The sequence below is a fragment of the Erinaceus europaeus genome, chromosome 18, assembly GCF_950295315.1.
Source record: "Erinaceus europaeus chromosome 18, mEriEur2.1, whole genome shotgun sequence".
Classification (NCBI taxonomy): domain Eukaryota; kingdom Metazoa; phylum Chordata; class Mammalia; order Eulipotyphla; family Erinaceidae; genus Erinaceus; species Erinaceus europaeus.
The window spans coordinates 20,131,920-20,144,065 of record NC_080179.1 but is presented as its reverse complement, the minus strand read 5'-3'; the positions used below and the strand labels follow the sequence as shown (position 1 = coordinate 20,144,065).

The 12,146-nt window shown below is 43.0% G+C and overlaps 1 protein-coding gene across 2 annotated transcripts in view; it reads right to left on the bottom strand.

Annotated features, from left to right (window-relative positions):
• Positions 1-1,258, bottom strand: part of TLK1 (tousled like kinase 1) — a 117,319-nt gene extending 116,061 nt beyond the window's left edge. Inside the window, exon 1 of one of the 2 annotated variants that reach the window (XM_007534537.2) lies at positions 493-1,258. In XM_007534537.2, the coding sequence (XP_007534599.1) occupies positions 493-631 (139 nt within the window). In that variant the 5' untranslated portion in view covers positions 632-1,258. The remainder of the gene's footprint in view (positions 1-492) is intronic. The other variant, XM_060177719.1, reaches the window with a different exon arrangement.
• Positions 1,259-12,146: the final 10,888 nt, after the last annotated feature.

Below are 12,146 nucleotides of genomic sequence, written 5' to 3'. Positions count from 1 at the left end.
CATTTTAGCGGCTTCCCCTTACCGCCCCCCCCCCCCAAGGGCAGAGCCCCTGCAAGCAAAGGGGCATCCTCCGGGTCCCGGGCGGCGGAGCTCAGAGCGGAGACCGCCTCCAAGGGAGGAGTGCGCGAGGGAGAGGGAGGGGGCTGGAGGGTGAATGCCTCCACCCGAGGGAAGCCCACCGGAGACCGGAGGCCAGGAGGTTAAGAGGACTGAGAGTCCTAGCAAATGGAGCAGAAAGGGGCTCGCGTCGCCCCGCTCCCGGCCCCTCCCGAGCAGCGCCGGCTCTCGAGGACCGCGGCGAGTCTGAGCGCCTCTCTCCCCGTCCCCACCGGCGTGCACCCCCCCGCCCGCCGCCTCCGCCACCCGCGAACCGCCACCCGCGAGCCGGCGCACCACCTTCCCGGAGCCGGGCGGCCTCGCGCCCACCGCGCCGCCACCATCCCCTACCCCGAGGTCGGGGCAGCGGAGCCCGGGGGCGCGGGGGGCGCTTACCTTCCCTGGGCCTCCCGGATGGCGGCGTGTGATTCAGCAGGGACCTGGCCGCCGCCGCCGAGCCCGGGGTTGGAGACGTGGAGAGCTGGGACCAAGATGGCGGCCCCTCCAAACTTCCACTGCTACTTTGGACACTCATCAAGCTACTTTCTGGGAACCCAACTCCCCCCCTGCGACGGCAGCGGCGGCAACGGCACCGGCACCCGCCTCCGTCATGGCGGGGACCGCGCTGAGGGCGAGCGAGGGAGCGAGGGCAGGGAGGGGAGAGTCAAGGGGATGGGGGAGGAAACCAAGAAGAGGGGAGGTAGGGAGGGAAGAGGTGAGGGGAGGAGAGGGGACGGGGAGGAGGCGAAGGGGGAGAAGAGAGCGAGCGGGCGGGTGCGCCGGGAAAGAGGCGGAGGGAGAGAGCGGCGGCGGCGGCAGAGGCGGCAGAGGAGAGGCGTCGAGGGGGCGCCCGCCGGAGCCGGGGTCGGGGCGCGGGCTGCGCCGACCAGGGACACTTCCGCGGGCGGAACCTGCCGGCACCTCTGCAGTGCGTCGGCCCCCGGCGTCGCCCGGGCGGCGGCGGCAGCGGCGGCGGGCGGTGGGTGGCGGCTGAGGCGGCGGGGTAACCTCTGCATCAGTTACAGGCGGCGGAGGCGTCACGCGCCGCCTGTGCAAACACTATCGCGAGGCTCCTGCGCCTCCGGTAGCGGCGGCCACGGCGGCCAAGGGAGCGGGCACGGGGGGAGGGACCTGCCAGGGGTTGGGGGCGGGTGGGGGAGGGGTGCGGAGGGAGGGAGGGAGCGAGCGAGCGAGCGGGCGGGCGGGCGGACGGGCGAGGGAGGAGGAGACGCGGGCGGCGCGGGAGCCCTGGGCTGGCGACTCGCGTGCGCGGGGGCCTGTCTCCCCGCGGCGGCCAGAGGGAGGCGCGCCCCGCACGCGCCCCCGCCGCGCCGCCCCGGCTCCCGCTCCCGCTCCCGCTCCGCTGCCACCTGACTCTCCCTCTCTCCCGCGGAAGCGCGCCCGGCTCCCGACCCACACCCAGCCTGTGGAGAAATGCCCCGGCTCTCGCCGGGCTGTCGTTCACTCGGCAGTTCAGTGTGATCCTTTCTCAAAATGGAACTGAAAAGTTGAGAGTTGCTTCTTTCTTGTCCCTCTGCACTGTGCTTAAAAAAGAAAGAAAGGAAGGAAAAAGCCATGTGCGGCTCCCCTTCTGCAGAAGGGGAGCGATTAGCTGAAAATTCACTAAGAAAATGAGGATTGTTTTTTTAAAGTGAGGTGGAAATGAAACTTTATGAACGTTTTCTAAGAAAGAAGAGCAATCTTTACTGGTATTGTGCACTGTGCGTGTGGTGTGGCAGCTCTTTGTTTTAAAACAATAAGTGGCGAATCGAAATAGAATTTTTTGATTCTCATTTTTTTTAAGGAAATGATCCATTTCATTGTTCGTCGTATTGATGATGGTATGGTGTCTAAAAAGTTACTTTGTTTTCCAGAGCTTCTTGATGAGTCCTGCCTATAAAAACCCCAAAGCGAATTAGAGCATTTGCTAAAATTTATAGACACAGGGTAGCTTTCTACACACCCAAACACCACAGGCACCAGGGATTAGGCTTTTTATACATAAAAAAAAAAAAAAGAGCAATCTAATAGTTCAGGAAAAAAATACAACAAAGTTATTGCTCTCTAAAAAGACAAATTGAATAGAACACTAAAAAGATTATGGCAGAGCCAACTAAGTGTACAGGCATGGGGAAATATGGCATGATGACCAGGGGGACAAAAATGTCATTTCTATTTTTTATTTTTATGACTTTGCATTTTTCACAGTAATGTTTTGCCCAGATAAACTATCATGGTTGTCAGTTATCTCCATAAGTTATTTTAGTTTTCTTATGCTTGGATTCTTCAGTGATGTTAAGTCATGCACTGTTTTTTTCAAATGTAAGAAGTAGACCTCACAAATTAAGAAATGTTGGTTGAATTGACATGAACTGCATATATGTGAAGTTATTTGGATACAAATTGATAAACTGTGATCCCAGAAACCGTTTCTGCAGTCAAAATAATGAGCATATCCATCAACCTTCGAATATTTCTTTGACTTCTTTGGGATTCCTCAACTTCATCCCAGTTTCTGAGTAACCAACCATAGATCTGGTTTCTGTCACTAGACTTAGTTTGCATTTTCTGGACTTTTAAATAAATGGAATCATCTCTTGTACTTTTTGTTGAACTTTACTCAACAGTTCTAACACCTTGAGGTGCATCTACATGCTTGCATTTACTAGCAGTTATTTCTTACCCCTGAGGACTCCTGTGACTGCAGTACAAAGTTTATCCATTTGACATTTGTATTTCTACATTTTTGCAATTAATGAGTAATGCTATAATGAAGGTTCATGTACAGATCTTTGTGTTGACATATGCTTTCCTTTCTCTGGGATATATATCCAAGACAGTAAAATTGGATATTTATGCCAACATATGAGCACCATAAATGGAAACAGTTCCCATAATGGCGTGTAGATAAATAGATGCTCTTTCTGTGTTTTAAAAGAGTTCGCTAGTCAGCAGATTATGTTGAAAAACGTATATGACAGGAAGGAAGTTAAGAGACAAGTATTTCTAGATTCAATTTTCTCATCTATGAAAAAGAGTTTAGAGTCACTGAGTGATGACTAGAGTTCCCTTTCCCCACCCCACCCCCATTTTAAACTCAACTCCTCTCAACAGCAGTAAATAAAACTCATCGAATGAGATTTGATGGGACTTTATATAGTGGGAAGGGCCAATATGACAGGAAAAGATAGGGCCTATGTATCCCTCCTCCTGGTATCCACAAGAACAGAGCAATACATGGAAAACTCCACATTGAAACAGATTTTCCACAGCAAGAGACGGAAAGGTCAGCATCTAGACAGGACACAGAAAATGCTCTCTCCCAAAAGATAATAGTGTCATCGTATGACAATAAGCCATAAGGAAAAGCAATCATAGTCCTAAAACTTTGCAACATTATGAAAGAAGTTTACGAGCTATAGGAGTGCAGTGGCCAGGCAGTAATATACATGTTAATAATGCACTAGGACCCAGGTCCAAGTCCCCATCCCCATTTGCAGGGAGAAAGTTTCATGAACAGTGAACCAGTGCTGCAGTTATCTTCCTCCTCCTCTTGATCTCCCCCTCTCCTCTCACTTTTCCTCTGTTTCAAAAAAAACTATAGGAGTGCAAAGAGAGAATCACCCAAGGAAGCTTGGTGGTGGTGGAGGACACAACCATATTGGAATTCAACCTCCATTGTAACAGACCCTAGAGGTGCATTTGGGAGGAAACCTCCCCTGGCTGGCTATAGTCTGCTGAATACTTACTGCTTCTTAAACCTACAAACTACAAAAAGGGGGAGGGGAAAACTGTGACTGAAACCCTCCCAACTATAGGCTAGCTTGCAGAAGCTGGGAAGGGGAGGTTGTCTAAATTAAGTTTCCGTAGTAAATGACCTTTGGGAGCAAAATCTGGCACACAACCTGATGGCATTGTTCCTTCCCAGCCACATAGAGTGCTCAGAACTGTTATTACCTAGACTGAAGCCCAACCCATAGCAACTCTGTGACTGCTGAGCATTTGCAACTGAAAGCCTTATATAAGTTTTCACCCAGCCTCAAACATAGCCTTGCATCTAAGTCATCACAGAGCATCAAACATAATGAGGAAACAGGAAAAATCATGTGCACTGGGACCAAGATAGCAGCTGGAAGAAAACCCCAAATTCAACAGGGTTTTACTTTTTTTTTTTTTTTTTTTTTTGCTTGTTTGTTTGTTTCCTAGCCATCGTGTCACTCAACTCTGAGTAGTGGTGCTGCTGAGAATTGAACCTGGACTTTCAGTGTCAGGCAAAAATAAAGTCTGTTGCATAAGTCACTGTGCTACCTTCTTTGTCCCTCAATGTAATTATTTAAACCTAAACGGGGAGTCGGGCGGTAGCACAGCGGGTTAAGCTCACAAGGCGCAAAGCGCAAGAATCCGCTTAAGGATACCGGTTCCAGGCCCCTGCTCCCCACCTGTAGGGGAGTCACTTCACAAGCAGTGAAGCACGTCTGTAGGTGTCTATCTTTCTCTCCCCCTGTCTGTCTTCCCCTCCTCTCTCCATTTCTCTGTCCTATCTAACAATGACAACATCAATAACAACAATAATAATAACTACAATAACAAAAACAACAAGGGCAACAAAAGGGAAAATAAACTTAAAAAAAAAAAACTAAAGAGGACATCTATCATCAAAAACTATCATGGTGACAGGGCAGTGATGCGCCCGTTAAGCGCACATGTGTGTATGGATGCTAAGGACCTGCTCAAGGTTTCCCATTTGAACCCCTGGCTCCTCACCTGAGGGGGGTGGGGGGCTGCTTCACAAGCAGTAAAGCAGGTCTGTAGGTATCTATCCTTCTCTCTCCTTATGTTTCCCTCCCCCTCCTCTCAATTCCTCTCTGTTCTGTCAAAAAAAAAAAAATCAAAAAAAAAAAAAACAACAACAGTCACAGGAGCAATAGATTTGTAGTACAGGCACCAAGCCCCAGCGATAACCCTGGATGCAGAAAAAAAAAAAAAAAGTCAGTGAAAAAAATTCAACAAAATTAGAAGAGTGAAAGACATCAACAAAACTTGGAGGAATAAGGTATAATAGTTGAGAAACTGCTTCAGAGATTCCATGAAAACTATTGTGGTTATTTTTGGGGGGAGGAGGCACAGAACAGTGGTGGTGGGTACTATACCACTATACTCCTATGATCTTGTAAACCATTGCTACATTTAAAACATCAATAAAAGCAATACTCATATATTAAAAATTTTTAAATACAGCAGAGTGTTTCACCAACAGAAAGGCAGAAGTCAAAAATTTAAGTTGATGGGCTAGAGGATAAAGCAGAAAAAGCCAGCTAAAAGTGCACCCCCACCCCTCAAAAAAAGACCCCACCGTACACCTAAAATAAATGAAGACAGCATAAGAGAGTTATGGGACAACATTCCCATAACTATATAAGAGGAGTAACATTCCCATCACGGGTAGGGGACAGGTAGCAGTGCACACCTTACCATGCACATCACAGGAGTGCCAAAAAAAGAAAGGCACCGAATTCCTATTTGAAGAACTATAAGCCAAAAATTTCCCAGACTTGAATGCTATAGACCCTTAGATCTATGAAGCTCTAAGAGCTCAATAATAACACATATCCAAAGCTAAATTTGCCAAGTCACGTAATAATTAAAATGGTAATGATCAAAGAGAGGATTTTAAAAACAGCTAGAGAAAAAAACAGTCCACTATAAGGGAAATCTCCTAAGAATAGCAGAAACTCTAAAGGCTAGAAAGGACTGGCAGGGTATACTCAAAGTTTTGAATGAAAAAGACATTCACTCAATTACTCAATCCAGGTAGTTGTAGTTCAGGTTTGAAGGAGTAATGAAGAGCTTTTTCTGACAAACATTTGAAGGAATCCATTGTCACCAAACAGGCCCTATGAGAAATACTTATGGAACTTAAATAAAATGAAAATACAGTTAACCACGAAGTAACACAGTGGATAAAATACTGGACTCTCAAACATGATGTCCCAAGTACAATTCCCAGTGTCACACATGCCAGTGATACTCTGGTTTCTCTCCCCTCTCTCATAAATATATACATATTTTTAAAAAGGAAATATAGGGTGGTCTGGGAGGTGGCACAGTGGATAAAGCGCTGAACTCTCAAGCTTGAGACCCTGAGTTTGATCCCCGGCAGCACATGTAGCAGAATGATGTCTGGTTCTTACTCTCTCTCCTCCTCTCTCATTAATAAATAATTTTTTTTTAAAAAGGAAATATAGGATGATACCACAGCTCTACACTGCTCATGAAGTTTCTCCCACATAGTGATGCAGAGTTCAGGCCTGGATCCTCACCCATAACTAGGTGTATAGTCTACCGAGAGAACTCTCTTTTGGGTCCACTGTCTTACTATTAAGTATGTATTTATTGTTTTATGACAAAGGGAGAAAAGCAGAGCATCACTCAGGCATAGGCACTGCTGGGACTAGAGCTTGGGACTTCACAAAACTCCTATGCTCTACTGCTGCCCAGTCTCCCTGATCATCCCTATTTTCTTATATCATCAGTAAAGATAGTCAACGTCAGTTTTTAAAGAGCCTACTGCCACCAATTAGAAAATAACTAGATAAACTAGGACCTTACCTGAAAACTGAAATGTTATCTGTAGGATCTGAAGATAGCTCACCTGAATGGGTGTGCATCCCTTGCCATGCGCATAACCTGGGTTCACGCCCTGACACAAGTTAGCCTTAAGACTTAGGACTTGGGAAGGCTCTGGGGCTGTGGTCTCTCTCTCTCTCTTTCTCTCTCTCTCTCACCTGAAGTAAAAGCAATTTAAAGAAAAAAATAGGTTGGGTAGGGGTATACAGCATAATGGTTATGTAAACAGTCTCTCATGCCAGAGGCTCTGACGTCCCAGGTTCAATCACCCACACCACCATAAGCCAGGGCTGAGCAGTGCACTTCTGGTTAAAAAAAAAAAAAAAAAAAAAAAAACCAGTTGGGAATGGTGAAATTATACAAGTATGTTCTTGTGTTGCCAAAAAGTTTTAAAAAATACTAAATAAGATCACAAATTGTGGGGCCGGGTGGTGGCGCACCTGGTTAAGCACAGACATTACAGTGTGCAAGGACCAGGGTTCAAGCCCCCAGTCTCCACCTGCAGGGGGAAAGCTTTGCAAGTGGTGAAGCAGGGCTGCAGGTGTCTATCTGTCTCTCTCCCTCTCTATAGCCCCTTCCCTCTTGATTTCTGGCTTTCTCTATCCAATAAATAAAGATAAAAAAAAAAAAAGATCACAAATTGTTCATGCTTTCATAAGTGAAAAAGTGAGTGTGACCCCAACTATAAGTATGCATAGCAAGTAACTAAAATTAGGGCACGGGTGGTGGAGCACCAAGTTAAGCACACATAGTACTAAGTGCAAGGACCACCCCGGGCTCCCCACCTGGAGGGAGGGACACTTCACAAGTGGTGAAGCAAGTCTGCAGGTGTCTCTTTCTCCCTCTCTATCTGCCCCTCCCCTCTCAACTTCTCTATTCTGTCAAATAAAATAGAAAAAAATGGCCACCAAGAGCAGTGGATTTGTAGTGCCAGCACCAAGTTCCAGCGATAATCCTAGAGGCAAAAAAAACAGTGACTAAAATGATGTAACCCCAAAAGTTAGTAGTGGTTAACTATGGGTTGTAAGATTCTATAATTATTATTCTTTTATGTTCTTTCAATTTTTTGTATAATCAATCATGTATTTCTTTAGTAATTCAAACATTAAAAAGGATATTTGGACAATTTGTGTAAACATTTTATCAAATGATTAGGTCAAATAAAAGGAAAAACATCTAAATAAACAGTAACTAGAAGCTCCCCAACACTATGCATACTAGCTAGTACACAGACATTAACAAAATGCTTGATAGAATGATAGATGGAATTTTAGAGTGATAGATTGCACAGTAGGTAAAGGTTCTGAAAGTCAGGAGATGACTTGGACAGAATGGCATACCTACAACCCTAGTGAGAAGAAATGTCAAAAAAATATATATGAAAAACAAATAAGCAAGCAAAAAAGGAAATAGAATGGAGAGGATTGTTTTTCGTTTGTTTGCTTCCTTGCTTTTTGTCAAGATTCCTTGGGGCAACAGAACTGAAGGGGAAGAGGAAAAGTCAACAGGAGAAAAGAGAAGTAAACTAAACAAGTAAAGGGAGAACATAGTCAATCTTTTAGAAAGAGTTGGGAAGACTAGAGAGAATGTTCTTTGAATTGAGTGCTTCATAAGGACAGGAACTCAAGTCTCTAGTGCAGTGCCTGCCACAGACCAATGCCCAGATCAATGTTTGTGAAATGAGTGAATGATAAGGATCAATGACTGGCATAAAGGTGGGGGAGCAACACAGGAGGATAGTTCAAGGTTCACGTGATTGCAAGTATTACACAAAAGGGGAAGGTCTGAGCTTTGAGCTATATGCTGAACATAATTTATTAGATGCTTTTCTCTTTACATAACGTGGTAAACATATTTTCAAAGAAGTAACATTATAAATATAATAAGTATCTCTTAATAGTTGATTCCTTCTTTATTTGAGGATATCACTAATGCCTAAGCCATGTAAGTTCCTTTCCTCTAAACAAGCAAGAACCTGAGTCCAAATTCTGGATGAAGTGCCCTTTCTAAGTACCCGGAAACAGCGGGATCCTGGATCCAGCTCATATTGCCCTGAGGGCCAACCATGTACATCTCTTTCTATCTCAGGAATTCAGTGACATTACATTAGTAGCTTACAATCTCTTGCAAGAATACTCTTTCAAAATCAGCAAAAGCTACAGATAAGGGTCTCTTCTGCTTACTGGAGTTGATTAATAAGCACTTACACAGAGTCAGGCGGTAGCGCAGCAGGTTAAGCGCACATGGCGCAAAGAGCAAGGATCCGAGTTAGAGCCTCCCCCCCTCCACCCCTTCCACCCCCCACCCCCGGACCCCCGCAGGGGCGTCGCTTCACAGGAGGTGAAGCAGGTCTGCAGGTGTCTTTCTTTCCCCCTCTCTGTCTTCCCCTCCTCTCTCCATTTCTCTCTGTCCTGTCCAACAATGACGACATCAGTAATAACGACAATAAAAACTACAACAACAAAACAACAAGGGCAACAAAAGAGAATGAATAAATACATACTAATAAAAAATAAATAAAAATGTTTTAAAAAATAAAAAATAAGCACTTATCCCTGCACCACTGCTCCCACAATATATTTTTAAGCACTTTATAATCTTCTACTTTCCTACCTTAGCTAAAAGTCTACCATGTTTCCAGTTGTATTCTCATGTTCACAGTTGTAGACCTTTATCTGTCATGTTTACAGTAATGTATTCTCAACATCTAGCATCTGCTAAGCATTCAACCCATTTCAAATGTGTATCTCTCATGCCAATTGATTTTTCACATAGATAGTTAAGCAAGCACATGAGCCTCCTCATCTAACCTGCAGATAAACAACCAAGTTGACTACCTATTAGAAGGAAAAATGGGTCAACTACTCCAGCACTGCCTCACACACAGCCCTTCATTGACCAATATTTTTTATTTGTGACTTTGTTTGGATTGCCAGATGAAATATAAATTCTTTCATGAGACATATTTACACTTTAAAAGTATTTATTCTTTGTGTAAAATTCAAATTTAACTGATCATCCTGTATTTTATTTGCTAAATCTAGTAACCTGATCCCTTTTGAAGGAAAAAAAAAAAAGAAGTTAATGTTGTAGATGCTAGCAAAGTTGAAGATACTATGACCTGGAAATTCCATTCCAAAGAACACATTCTACAGGAATTCCTGCTCAGTATACTAGAAGGTAAGAAAAGCAATGTTCACAGCACTGGGGATTGAAACATCCCCAAACTGAAAATTACCCAAATGTCCACTGGCAAGAGAATGGATGAATAAACCAGTGTTACAGATATCTACTTAGCAGGCTACTGTATAACAAAATACTTAGAAGCAATGCTGATTAAAAGGAATAATAATAATATTAAAAAAGATGGTGTCAGTGTGGTTCCTCTTATAAGATACTCAAAAACCTTCAAAGCAAAGTCAATATATTGTTCAGGAATATGCATGTGGCAAAACTAGAAATAACAGAGAAAACAGAATGAGAATCCAAATTAGAGCAGTTATTTTGGACAGGAAAAAGAGGAGGTGTGACAGTGAAATACCATGGGGATTTCAAAACCATTAATAAAAGCACTACCTATTTATTTGGTGGAAATATTCAAACTTCTCTTGCTCTTTTTCTTTAAACTACACATTTACTCATAGTTGTACAAAATATTACATTACACATATTTACAAGATGAGGATTTCCTGTCAGAGTAAACTAAGATGCCTATTGCGACCTTCAGATTTGACCATATTCTTTGTCCAAATGCAGGCACATCAGAACTCTCAAGATGCCTGGCCTACTACTGCCACCTCAACTGTTTTATTTGTTTTTTTGTTTGTTTTTTTGTTTTGCTAGATGGTTAGACAAACAACTACATTGCACTGAACCATGAAAAATTCTCATTTTGCAGCGTTTACTATACCTGGCCTACACAATTGACAAAGTTATTGTTTAAGGATTTTGACTTCTAATTCCCAGCAGAAATAGTTTAAGGGTTTTGTTCATAAAGGACTAGGTTATAATTCTGTTTTCTTTAGCAGTGAAAATGATTTACTTCAGGTTTGTCAACACATCTGAGGAAAAAGTACTTCTATCTGTATATACATAACAAAAACTGGAATTACCAGATTATACATATCTATTTGTTTTTGCCTAAGGTTAAAAAAGTATAATCAACTTCAGAGCAGTATTCCCACTCCCAAGTGTACTAGATAAGCTGTCCTCCAAGGACATGAGTATTATGAAATGTTTGCAAAACAAAGTACAACAAGCAAACAGTGCTCATATAGCAGATTTAAAATTGACAATGTACCTCTTCATAAAGCAGTCAACTTACAAAAGTGACTAAGAAAACATGAAGTCAATTGCAAGAGTGTTCTTCTTCATCATGTTTCACTGATTAAACCAAAATATTAATTCAACACAATAAAGACATATATATTTATATGCCTCCAGGGTTTGATCTTGTTTTATGGCTGTACTTCATGCCTGCATAAAGTTGTTTCTCCTAGAAGTCACTCTTTCTTCTTTTCTTTCTTTTTTTTCAGACAGTGAGAAGCAGATGGAGAGATAGAACAGATACCACAGGACTACGTTATCCTACAATAAGCTTTCTCTTGGTATAATGCTCCCACTTGGTGGTGAATAAGCTATCTCATAATCCCCCAAATTTATTTATTTTTATGTGAATCATAACCTTACCTTGGACTTTGTTTCTGTAATAAGTAGAAAATTTGTAGGTAAAGAAAATTTCAAGGGTTTTTTTTTATCATAAAAATTAAGAGCAAATATCCTTGATCCTTTTTTTAAAATCTATTTATATATTCCTTTTGATGGAAGAGACCAGTATACTGCACCACCACTTGGCTTGTTCTTTGCCTCTTCCTTGTCTACATGAGTGCTTACACAGACGCCAGGCATTGTCACTGAGTCGCCTCACTATAGTCCCCTCACCACCATAAGTGATTTTTGACATTTTGACATTTTGACATGTGCAATTCTGTAATTTAAAGATTTTTTCACAATCACTTAATGCATTCCCAGCAAAATAAAGTAGGTGCTAGATCTATCTTAACTAGATATATGGTAATGATAAGTAGTGACGTGTATAATTTCATATATCTTTAGGAACATTGAAGCAAGGCAGACATGTCAAATATTGCCTCAGGCTCCAAAGTCCCAGCACTCCCATAAACCAGAGCTGAGCAATGCTCTGGTATTTATTTCTCTCTCCCTGACCTCCTTCTCTCCCTTCCTCCTTCTCTCTGTCTCTCCCTCTGAATGTCTCTCACAAAAATAAAAACAAATAAATTATATTCTTTAAAGATGTCAATTTGATGAGAAATTTTGTCTTCCACCCCCCCCCAAAATAAAAAAAGTGAAAATTTCTACCATGAAGCAAAATAGTGCTTCTGAAATTAAGAAAAAAAAACCTG